Below are 12808 nucleotides of genomic sequence, written 5' to 3'. Positions count from 1 at the left end.
AGAAACCTAACCACATTTTTTATTATGGTTTGAAGGGGCGAGTAATGACTTCAGCCTCTATCACCACTTTTGTGAGTCCGTTTGCATAACAAGGTTCGCTGCTGACTTGTGCTAGCTACGACCATTGAAACAAGGAGAGCTCTTCCATTCTTAGATGACCCTATATAGCTCTCAGACAAAGAAACAATGCCATGACTTAGAGGGGACAAAAAAAGTTAAACCGAGGATTGTAGGGCTTTACCCCGAAGGGAGCCCTTCCAGAAATTCTCAAAGGCTTTTACACCTATGAGGGGATTTGGAAATAGTTTTCAACCAGCAATAGACGCGCCTCGGTTAGAACCTCATTAGCTACGTCATTGCCCCAAGCGCAAAGATAAGTTTCTTTCGACAAATGCCTCTTTCATTTAATACCAAAACAAAACCGACCAAGTTGATGTATTCTTCCGATGTGGGACTCTGTCCAAAGTAAGAGATATATACATTTTAACATTCCTAATAAATGAAAAATTTATGTACCTAAGAGTGTTGTCAAGTAAAGTAAGAATAATTAAATATGATTAAGACTAAGAACGGTAGAGGCCGCGCGAACGCAGACCTCCTCTACCACAAATAATGACACAGGCTCTCCCACTTGGGGAGACCTTAAGCTAAGCACCCCTCCTTTATGTGCAATGGAGGTCACTAGCTTAGGCCACTCGTCTTCTTGATCACGAGTTGACCCAGTCCAGGTAAGTACTTTTCTCAGTCGGCCTACATCTTCTTTTATACTCTGCTTCTTCAATTATTCTTTCAGTTCTAAGCGATGTGGGATTGATATGTTTATGTTCTCTTAAAAAAACGGCATGAGTTTTAATGTTATGCACATGGATGGGCCATACGTTCTCTAAGCCCATTATAGTTGATGAGAATACTTATCAAACGTTCTTTACTAATAGAAAATATCATGAAGCTTACCTTTAAATCTGTGTCATACATTACTAATTAACACATGTGGGAATTTCACTTACTTCTTCTCCTGATGTTCACTCACTCATATGATAATGCATTTTTGGCACTATTTTCTGTGTTTGGAGGAGATGGAATTCACTTCTCAGCTACACAGCTCGATGTCCCTGAAGTTACTGAACTTAAAGTGCAATGTCCACTCAAGGTGTGTGAATCTTTGCATAGGAAGTTGACTACACAATGAAGTCTGCGAGGTTTACTGGCTTGAAACCCATTTTAAATTGGGACCAGACCAAACTATCTTTTTCTTCTCTTTCTCTTTTGCCTTTTGGATGTTAAGTTTTCGATTCCTTGTGTTTTCGTTTTTTTGAATGGTTAGAGTAATCTCAACTGCATTACATCTGCCTTGACCTTTCTTAGTTCTGTTAGCGTACATAGCAAAAATATGAACGTACGCCTTGTTGACTGTTGTTAAATTTTCATTTCAAACTCCATCCACTCAAATGCTCACACGTTAAGTTGTTTTTATTTGCGCTTTTCCCATTGATATTAGTTTGTCCAATAATAACAAACTCATAATTGTGGTGTCAAGTTTACGGTTAAGCATTTTACTTTATTCTTGCGAACCCGGCCGTGTGAATTGACAGAGATCGATCGGTAAGGGTTTAACGAAAAAATAAATTTAATTGTAGACAAAATTGCTCAAGCGAAAGTGTTGATGTAGACAAAAAAAAAAAAAAAAACAGTGAAAATGATGAAGGGACACGTGTTAAGCAAGACACGTCATGAATCGTGATGGTACGAACGGAAGGTATATGAAGTCTCTGAGGTAAAAAACGTCAAACCTCAAAGGTCTTAGTATTTGTTAACAACAAAGGAAACAAAACATATTGTGTCTCTCTCCTTATCTCCTCCCCACCTATCTCCTTCGGGCTTACTTTCACAACACCCAAAATATGTATATTCTTGGCTAATGTATTTATTAATTAGATTTACCATTTCTCCGTTTACTAATTTTAACCGGAACATAAATACTTTTGCATACAAATTTTCTAGATATATATGGTCATATACAAATTTTCTGAAATTAGGCAACTCAGTTTCATCACCGCTTCAACATCTAACTAAAAACTATTGATGTCAAATTTAGTTATTAATTAGAACAAATAGTTAAAACTACTTTCTTTTCTGTTAGTGGATTAATCATATGCCACATTTGTTTTGTATCTCAATGATATTATGTTTTTGAAAATGTGACAGTGATATGTTTGTTTCTTTAAACCTCACTAAACATAATACTAGCTGCTTTATTCCACTGCCAACATGTAAACATTAATTTGGATTGAGAATGCAGAATAATATATTTCCATTTAAAGGTTTCTGAAAGTATGGGATTAAAGCTTTAGTTGTTGTGAAAGATAATTAAGGTGAAGAAAAGAAGCGAGAAGGCCACAAGGACACTAATATGATGCCTATTTTTGGTTATGGGTACACATGCACATGCTTGCACATGTGTTCCGGCCAATAAACTCTTGTTTTTCCATGTGGTTCGGTATCTCTATATACACTCATGCACCCAATATATCTTACACGTCATGGTCATAGCCATCGCATCCGTTGAAGTCGTCATCATCCAATTTATGAATTCACTCGCTTCAATAATGCAAATCTTGGTTTCCATAAAGTTTTACATTCTCTCCTTAATTGTCTAATGAAGACACTTGTATTAATGTATCACAAACATACATATAGATATGGACGCAATTTGTAATAATAGAAGACAGAAACGGAGATACAGTATGAAGAACCAAAAATATTTTTGTTAGTATAGTATCCCTTCTTCGCACTTTACAATAATTTGATTGACATCAGGTGAAACGACGTTTTTACCCACCAGGTCATGAGCCTTCAGAGACTCTTTGTTCCAATCTGTGTTATAGACAACGGTCAAAATAGAGATTGCACAAGCTAGCTGTGCCCCAAGCAATCCATAACATAGGCCCATGAAGCCTAAACCCCACACAAACGCTAAAACAACGGCCACGGGTGCTCCAACTACATAAAAGGCGTAGAAATTAATCTTAGCTCCTACACGTGGCCTCGCGCTGCCACGTAGGATCCCACAGCTAATGGTTTGAGGACAGTTGGCAAGCTCACAAGCTCCTATCACCGGAAGAACCGCCGCCGTCAGCTCGAGGACTACTCCGTCCGCCGTGAAAACTCTCCCCCATGCGTCTCTCCCCACGGTGGTCCCCACAAGTCCAAATATTGACACGGCCAAGGCGGCCCCAACCGCTACAGTCGCCGCGGTTCGTGCTTTCTCCGGCCGTCCTGCTCCTAACTCGTTGCTTACCCTCGTCGAGACCGCGGCAGAGAGGGCCGTCGGGATTGTATACATCAATGACGTTGTTTGGATCACGATGGCGGCTGTTGCAAGCGCCACCTTCGGCTCCGGGAGATATCCAGCGAGGACCGTCATGAACTCGTACCACCACCACTCCAAACAAACTGCCATACAGCTCGGGACAGCGAATTTGACCAGCGTTGTCCACACTTCATCTTCACCGGGGTCTCTCAAACCTGACAGCATCAACGGCGTATCAAGACAAAGAGACTTAGAACTGGTTTTGTCGTTTTCGTTGTCGTTGTTGTTTTCCAAGTAGATGTAGCAAAGGAGAAGCGACAAGGAGATGAAGTTGGTCAGAAAAGAAGAGACGGCGACTCCGGCGACTCCGAGAGAGATGTAAAACGTGAAGAAAGCGGTAATGGGAAGATGTAAAAGGACGGAGACTAACGTGCACCACATCAAAGGCCAAGTGGTGCCTTTACAACGTAAGTAAATACGTAAAGGATGAAGGAAGCTATTAGCAAGAAGATCAGGCAAAGAGAAGGAGCAATAAAGAGATGCCACACGTGTGATGTCATGTTGTTGGCGGAGCATTAGCATTAGAGGCGTGAGGTTTAGCCAGAGGAGTGAGATGGGAAGAGAAGCTAAAAGAAGGAGTAAGATGGTTCGCTTGAAGGTTAAGGAAGCGAGCGAAGGGTTTTTGGAACCGATGGCTTGACCACAAAGTGATTCCATACCAGTGGCTAAACCGGAGAGGACGGAGTAACCGGTTATGTTGGTGAAACCGACGGCTAAGGCTCCTCCAGCGAGCTCGAGACTACCGAGCCGGCCCATACACACGACGGAAGTCATGTTCTTTAGGTAGTTTAATATGCTCATGGCGGCCACCGGAAAACTTATGTCCCAAATCCTCTTCATCTCCTCCACCACCTTTTAAATATTTTAAATGACAAAAAAAAAAAAAAAATAAGAGAAGAGATATTTGAAAGACTCTAATTGAGGGAGAAGTGTACCGAGGATATAAATTTTAGATATAATTTAGTACCTCGGGCATTGTCGGGTTGTACTTGTGTTGGAGATTTATGAGACGTGAATCTTCTTCGACCACCATTGTTAGTGTTTGTTTCGATTGAGATGAGAGATTTATAAAATATATATGAAGAGAAGATGCCGTTTTATAAAGATTTTTTTTTGTTTTGTTTAGTAACGTGGGGTTTGAGTTTGGCATGGTTTTTCTTTTTTTTCTTTGGGCTGGTGATGTGATGTCATTATTTGTATAACTTTTATATGTGAACTCTCTAATGTATAGACAAGAATAAATACAAAATAGGTACGTGTAGTTTTAGAAAAAAAGTATGACGAAAATCAAACCGATCTTTATTAAAAATTCGAGACGACTCTATCCTAAATTTTATTAAACAACAGAACTTATTGACCTAAAAAAAAAGTACGAATCCAAATCTGATTTTGTCGTACAAAAGTGTCACATAAACAAACGAAAGTATAGGCATGTGGATTTTAAAACAACAAAAATAGAACAAAACTCAAATCAAATTTCTTCTCAACATTCTGATCAAATTAGTACAAAGTTCCATTAATGATTATATCTTTTATTTAATCATCAAGTCTTCTAGAAGTAGTTTTGGTTAAGAATCTGAGAGTAAATATTTTTCTTTGATTATCGGAAAATCATATAAGGATTCTAAACTTATGTTAGGAAATACCTAATCTCTAATTTCATAGTGATTTACCAATAAAAATGTATAAATACAAAGGAAGAAAAACTATTGTAAGATTCTTTGAAACATGAAATGGGTCTATATTTAATTTGAAACTGTGTGGTTACAAAAAACTATGCTTAATTTTTTTTTCCTCTTAAGTAAAATTAAATGTCATGAAGATATTTTATGATGAAGCTCAAACTAAAAGATATTAGTAGAAAGTGATATGATTGGTCCATCAGTCTAGAAATGAAACTAGTTAGAATTGGGTATAGCGCAATGTCTTGTCTCCCTCTCACTGTAATTATCAACCCGAAATCGACTTGAAAATTATGTATACCTTTCCTTTCTCTTTTCCCCTTTTTTCCTTCTTCTTCCCACTCCACTCCTTATAACTAGTGATATTACTTACGTGGAAAAATGATCATCATGACCATCGAAAACAATATTACGTATACACTAGTAAATTTGTATCATATAGTTACATTTTTTTGCTACAAACAAATTAGTAACAAATAATATCTACAAACTGTTACAAATTAGTGATAAAATTTAAATTAATAAATATTGTAACTAATTAGTTACTTAGTGTAGCTATATAATGACAAATAGTAACATATATAATTTGTAGCAAAAATGCTATATATTTTCTGACATAAAATATTGTAACATCTAGCAAATTCATAGCAAAAATGACTTTAGAAACTAGAACCAACACTTAGGAAAAAAAATGTAACATTTCCCTTTGTTATATTCTTTGGACTTTGGAGACGGAAAAAAAAAAGTTTCGACCCGAAAAAAAAAACTTCGCAATCTCTTCTCCTCTCTTCCACCGTTTCCCCCGCCGTAACCTACGATTCGCCTTAGCCACTCTACGTCATGGTCTTCTCATCTCTCCGGGCCGCCAACACTTCCTCCGGCCACAAAATCACCGTCGGAAGCTTCCTCGACGATTAATACAACCGCATCGACATCCTCTCTTTCGATTCCGATTCGATGACCGTGAAGCCTCTCTCGAATCTCTCCTTCGAGCATCCTTATCCTCCAACGAAGCTAATGTGCAATCCTTCTTCTCTCCGTCGTCCTTCATCCGGAGATCTACTCGATTCTTCTACCATTGAGCATTGAGTCTATCTCGGTTCTCAACAATAGCAAAACGAGCCTACTCTTCAGTGAGTTCTCTTATGTGTCTCTTGTCTATATTTCTCCTTTTTATGTCTCTTACCGACCTAGAACCTGAGTAGATATAACCTGTGAGATTCTTATGTCGTTTATGTCTGGAATGTGCTTGTGGCTAGTGAATGCTATTTGATATATCCGGTCATCTTTGTAGAAGAAATTGTTTTTTAAGTGTTATGGTTTGATTTTTTCAGTTGTTGAGATATTTTGTTTTTTGGTTGATATTTCAGCAAGACGACCACATTGAACTTTGATGCTTCTGGTCCTTTTGTGGTTTCAGAATCAATTCCTATCCCTTTTATCTCGATCTCCAATCTCATATTGAAATTGTTATCAAATCATGTGTTTCTAATAGCTGATAATCTGAATTCATTGGATGTTGGAACAGAACATTCATAATTGGTCCTTGTTGCAAATAGTGTATCTGATTTTAAACATTCATTTTTGGTCCTTGTTAAAATTTTCTTAGATTGGCAACTAAGAAAAATTTGCAGGTCTGCTAAACTATTGTAGTTTAGCTGTGCTTGTTTGTTTTTAGCTGCTATGTTGAAGAGATATTCACTTCTCTCTCAGGAACCACAGGAAGAGTCTAAGCCTCTCTCACATGCGTTAAGAGAAGACAGAACATCCCATGTGCGTTTATGAGCAGCTCCACCGTCCTAAAAGCTGGAATCAATCACAAAGTTATTAACTTTATAGTCTCTTATTTGTAATGTCCATTTTCTCTTCTAAACAGACCACTTTAAATTTCATTCGACCTATGAGTTCTACGACTCTCTACTCTTTCCATGTATATATATTTTTGCTGTTGTTTCCCCATTTGTGTTGTTTAACTGTGTTCTTACAAATGTTTTTGGGTGTAGGAAGTTGCTACTTTTGGGACTGTAAGTCGTCCTGTATTATGGTGAGGCTGAGTTTATCAATAAACTGGAGATGGTGAGTATTGATGGCTGCAAGAAAGGTAACTAACTTCTCTCAATGCGGTTTGATGTTCTTGATGTTTACTTGTTTAATTATTGGTCAAATTTCTATTGATATTGTTCTTATACTAGAGGCTAAATTTTTGAAAATTTATGCAGGTCAAGTTCAGTTTATTTCAGTTTCCATTGGGTGGTATTCACAGGCAACTCAAGTGCACATGGTAGAGTTGGTGCCATCGCTGCCGTTTGCTACTTCAATCCTTGAGTTCTTGACTACAGATGTTCTTGAGTTAGCTGGAAACGCTAGCAAATATCTGAAAGTGGAGAGTATAACTCCATAGCATTTGTAGTTGGTCACGAGAGGATGTGGGAATGATAAGTTTAAGACATGATTTTGTGTTTTTGTTTATGACTTGGTTTGATGGTTACATGTTCTCTTCTAGAGTTCATGTTTGTAGTTCACTTTGTATGTTTTATTAATCGAAAAAAATTTATAATTTATGATTTTTTTGTTGGATCTTTAGAAATCTATCAATTGATTATTGTTATAATAGGTGTACAATTTGTAACGTTTTGTAACCATTTGCTACTAATATGTTTGACGGCAATTGTCGCAAACTGGCGTAGATAACTGTATCAATTAGTGGCAAATGACGACAATTTCGGTTGTCTCTAATCTGTAGCAAGTTGCGACGAATTGCTATAAAGGGGTCAGTTTGTGACGGGTAAATCGTTACTAATTTTTTTTGTAACAAATCTGTAATAATTTATTTTTGGCTACGGAAAACAAGTTATTTCTATACAATTTTTGTAACTATACAACAAAATTTTACTAGTGTATATGTTTGTACATTTGATAGCCCATGTGTGGTTTTATTAAGATGAGAAGTTTTGATGACATAAATTTTAAAATTATTAACTATTGAAAGATAGTATGGATGTTTTCTGCAAGGATTTTTTAGTAAGTTCTAGTGACGAATTTTGGCATATTGATTTTCTAAAATATTTTTTTGAAATTATTTAATTCTCTAGACGACTATTAAAGTTTTCTGGTGACATAGAGACGTGACATAGTTCAAGCTAAAGAGAATAAGTTTCCGGTCACTGAAAATCGAATCCATGGAAAAATAATTTAAGGCTTTGTCCATTTGGTCACTGATTTAGTGATGAAAAGTGAAAGAGGTTAGTACAATAAATCATTTTTCCTGTTTTTATGTACAATATGTAGTTGGGAAGTGTCTTTAGGTCAAGTGGTTACAACACCACTTTTATGACCGATTCCACCGGAATTCGACTCTACTAAATTGCGTTACCCCTAATTATAGGGATTGACTATATGAATCGAGTATTGTCGACTCAATGATAACAAAAAAAATCAATATGCAACTAACAAAGCATAAATATTCATCTACTAATTAGTAAAAATTTAGATTTGCATATATATCATTTTCATATAAAAGTTTCAGTTATTTGACCACAATATATAATTCTTTAGAGTGTAATGAATTATATATTGTAATCACAAGGTGGTGGACAGGTGGTTCTAGCTTGGTGGAAGAGTTGTTTTGTTAGCCTAGGTCAGGGATTGATTCTCTCCAAACATTGCATTAGTCTCGGATTTTTCCGTAAGTCTGAAGATTTACCCTGAGTTATAAAAAAATTATACATTGTCCTACTCGTACCGTCAATTTTCACACATGAATCATGCATGCGTTATACGACTATATATAGTGCATGCGTAAGTCTATATAAAGATGTGTAAATAATAATAAAAAATTGTAAATACGAGCAGAAGAAAGTTGTGTAAATCGTGGGGGGAAACTAATCAAAGAGAAGTAGCTAGTGAACGAGAAGTACCAATTAGAGAAAGAGTTCGTAATTGTTCCCCATTATAAAGGAAACATATCTTCTCTCCTTTCGTTGCTTAATATCCTCTTTGGCTCTTCGTTTGCTTTTTTCGCACGTGCCTATTTTCTCTTACTACAATCTCCATCGTTGATCTCGATCAATGCACTACTTTTAACCTACACGTAACACATTTACACATGCATGGACATATGCCTAACCTATATCCCTCTCTATATTGTATACATCGTTTTGTTTGTGGTAAGAGCGTTGTCTACATCGTAATCTCCAATAGCAGCAAGCCATCGTTTTTTTCTTCCCCACTCGTTTTACTATTCAAAAAAAAAAAAAAAATCCTGATAAATAACTTATTGCTTTCTAATAACTTATGCTATCTATTGATTCATATTTTTTTGATAAATGTGTGAACTTTCATCAAATGAAAAGGTTTGAAAAAGTTACAAACTTACAATAGTCTTGAATACAAAGATTGTTCCTTGTTGCCAAAAAAAAATTAAAACAAGACAAAATATGTTAAAGGAAATATGAGTGGAAAACAATCTATTAATACTTTAGCCAAACTCTCATAAGGTATTTCAATTGCTCGCGTCTTTTCTTCACCATAACTGCATCACGAACCTGTTTGTTTAGGACCTTGAATAAAGCATGATTCTTAGTGGTAATGTTGTTGTGATACCGGTTGTTTTTCTCCTGCGCAGAGTCTCCCAAGAGTTCGAGCCTTCGAGGTGAGCAAGAGTCTTTATGTTGATTCATTTTGATTATTTGATAAGCTATATATGTGTTGATTCATGTTATTTAATATCACAAATAGATATGCTGAGAGCTACCTACGCAACTTGTGAAAGTATAGATATAATTTAGCTATAAACGAATGAAGATTTATTTTGGACTTTGGAGTCCACTATTATTATTGTGAAGACAAAGGCAAGCAAGATATTGTTTTCTATTTCCTTAATTTTTTTTCTTGGCAACTTATTTTCAAAGTTACTAGTATGTGATTTGGAGGATTTGAATCAAACCCAAAAAAAGTTGAGAACCGACATCTTTTTGTTTTTTTAATAATCAATTGAATCAAATAGAAAATGTTTTTGACATCAATTAAACATGGGAGCTTACTGCCAGTAACACAAACCATCTTTTAAAGTTACAAAAGTAACCAGATATCAACTAACAATAAAAGAACCCAACTGGTCACTTTTAGTACAGAAATCAACTAACAAGAGAGATTTTCCAACATATATAGTTTCAAACTTGAATAACACCAGATAATTAATATATATAATGGTCTAGAAACTTACAAAAAAAAAAGTTAATTACCGAACCCACATGCATAATCAAAAACAGATTTGTCGATTATATTCAGTTTAATCACGTAGTGCTCTCCTTCTTGAGTAAGTATTGCAAGCTTTTAGTTGCCTCACAAAATCAGCTTTCTTGATTATGGCCAACATCATAGTTTTCCATTGTCTCGAATAAAGCCTTCTATTCGGCACTCAGTTGATAATTAACATGAAAGTTATAAAAAAAAACCCATAATCTCAGTGTACGGGACAACAATTTTATCAAGTTCATATATATCCTCTCGATATTTAGTGTGTCCACTAAAGCCATGTTCTGGTCGAAGATTACAATGAATTCTCGTCTCCTATCTTCACATACCTCTTTTGCCAAAAAAAAAGAAAAAAAAAAACAAACAAACAAACAAAAAAAATCCTCACATACCCCTTGAAAACCATTTTCGCCGCCCTTAGATTGTATACAGTCAAAACTTTTATTTCAAAAGGAGTGTATTATTAATTAGATTTCAATCAATATAAAAGGTTTACAATATTACCAAACTCTTAGAATAAGCTTTTAGAAACAAAGATATGAAAAATGATCCATTTTAGCTAGATTTCTCCAATGATTAAGTATAAATTTCGATTAACTATAATATCAAAAAAGTGAATTATGAACCGAAAAAGTGAAAGTGAAACATTTCTTTCAAATAGATCATTATTTTCTAATGTTTCGTTGATATTTTATGTGAATTAGTTTCTCCTCCTATAAGTATTAGTTTGATTAATCACGACCATTTCATTTTCCCCGACATTTGAGTTTGATATATTTATCAGTATCTGCTTTTGTTGCATGCATCCATAGTCCCACTTGATTTAATTGCAATCAAAGCAAAAGACTTTTGTGCATAATAATTCACATTCATGTATCATGTATGTGTAAGTGACAATAATATAGTCTGTGACAGATTCTTTTTACATATTCAAATAAAATATTAATACAATCAGTTATGTCCAAACACAATAGTATATAAATTCGAAATACTATTACTAGAACTGTGATCGGTCGGCTATTAAATTAATTAAACGAATGTTTTCAAATTTAAGGAAATAGCATACGAGTAAATTGTGATTAACTAATAATAGTAGTGACTCAAACTTTTGCACAAAATTAATACTCTAAATTAATATTGGAATTTGTAAATATGATGGATAATAATATCCTTGATGGAGTATAAATGGAACCGAGTATAGTTTGACATTTCTCACTAGATATAGCACTTAATTCCTCTCCTTTGTTATTCACATCTCCGACATCTATCAATATACTACTTTTTAGACCCTAACATAATGCTATATAAAATTATGCTACATTCATTGACGAAATCTCTATGGTGGAAACATAAATATATTGTTCTGTATGTTATTGTCCACATTGTGGCTTACTAATTTCTACAATTTGACCCATTGGGTTGAGTCCATTCACCATAAGAAATCAAAGTAGTAATTAATTTAATAGCTTGAAAATAATAAGAGAAGTCAACTGTGTTAAGACCACAGCGAAAATTATTGCTTCTTTTTACTGATTGACAAATCGACTTTATAAGGGCAGATGAATAGACTGGATGCATGGAACAACAGAATACAGCACGATGCATTTCATAGACTGAATTTTCATTTTTTACCAAAAACATTTATATGAGTACAAATTTTTAACATCACAATCATGGTAAATATCGATACATATTCAACTTCTCTAATTTTTACCAAAAAAAACAGTTTTGTGGTCTCTTCCAAGTTTCAACTCATTTGAACCATTGTACTTGTCTGGCATTCATGTTACATTTATGTTTGTGCTCTCGGAAAATATTTGATTGCTTATGTGAAAACTTTTGGAACTAATAGAGTTGTTTTATCGCAATTTTCCTATATTTTCTAACTACCGTATAAATTACCAACTAGAAATTAACAACATTACCCAAAATTAATGTGGATTCCTACATTTTTTAACCGTATCATGTATGACTGTTTTGTGGTTATTATTGTATTTTTATCTTTAACATATGCTTCACAGTTTGCCAAAAAAAAAAAAAAACATATGCTTCACCATCAAGAAATATAAATTACAAAGTAATTATATATATAATAAATAAACTATGAATTACACAAATCTAGAAAATTAGTATACAAACTTGATTCATATACATATAGTTAGATCATGTGAAATATTTTGGATTTGAAGATATGTTAATGGATTTTTAGTGTATACTGCTTGAAACGTTTGAAATTAGCATACAATTTGATCGAGTAGATCTTAGGGAATCTAATTTCAAATCGTTATCACACACAAATAAAAAATAGAAGGAAGAAATTAGGAAAAGGAAGTAATTAGGATAAAACGATTAAAATAGAAAAGCAGCAATTTGTGTAAAGTAAACGACATCAATTGGGTCCTAATTTCTCAAATAATTGGCAACCATAGCTCTTAGTTATTATGTCTTGTCGACGATTAAATTAACTAATTAATCTTGACGAATAATCACATGTTCAATC

General features: G+C 34.6%; 1 protein-coding gene, 1 long non-coding RNA gene, 1 other non-coding gene and 1 pseudogene across 6 annotated transcripts; 1 reads left to right on the top strand and 3 right to left on the bottom strand.

Moving 5' to 3' along the window:
* Positions 1 to 233: 233 nt before the first annotated feature.
* Positions 234 to 375, bottom strand: LOC147922828 (U4 spliceosomal RNA; annotated as a pseudogene).
* Positions 376 to 573: 198 nt separating this feature from the next.
* Positions 574 to 736, bottom strand: LOC147922827 (U1 spliceosomal RNA). Its single transcript, XR_015589990.1, has one exon. It is a non-coding gene; the product is annotated as a U1 spliceosomal RNA (small nuclear RNA).
* A 1913-nt stretch (positions 737 to 2649) lies between these two features.
* Positions 2650 to 4418, bottom strand: LOC104774150 (protein DETOXIFICATION 55). The gene is made up of 2 exons (XM_087498109.1): positions 4338 to 4418; positions 2650 to 4222 (listed from the first exon to the last, which is right to left on the bottom strand). The coding sequence occupies exons 1-2, from the start codon at positions 4401 to 4403 to the stop codon at positions 2768 to 2770; spliced, it is 1521 nt and encodes a 506-aa protein (XP_087354235.1). The 5' UTR covers positions 4404 to 4418; the 3' UTR covers positions 2650 to 2767.
* A 1269-nt stretch (positions 4419 to 5687) lies between these two features.
* On the top strand, positions 5688 to 7611 carry LOC104760896 (uncharacterized). Of its 4 annotated transcripts, none has more exons than XR_763047.3 (4): positions 5688 to 6185; positions 6423 to 6901; positions 7056 to 7153; positions 7272 to 7611. It is a non-coding gene; the product is annotated as an uncharacterized LOC104760896 (long non-coding RNA). The 4 variants fall into 4 exon arrangements; XR_763046.3 differs by having other exon boundaries at positions 5734 to 6185; positions 6766 to 6901; XR_015588148.1 differs by having other exon boundaries at positions 5761 to 6185; positions 6766 to 6901; positions 7060 to 7153.
* The last annotated feature ends 5197 nt before the right edge of the window (positions 7612 to 12808 follow it).

Source organism: Camelina sativa, chromosome 18, assembly GCF_030686135.1.
Source record: "Camelina sativa cultivar CO46 ecotype springtype chromosome 18, ASM3068613v1".
In the NCBI taxonomy this organism is placed as follows: domain Eukaryota; kingdom Viridiplantae; phylum Streptophyta; class Magnoliopsida; order Brassicales; family Brassicaceae; genus Camelina; species Camelina sativa.
This window is presented reverse-complemented; position numbering and strand designations above follow the sequence as displayed.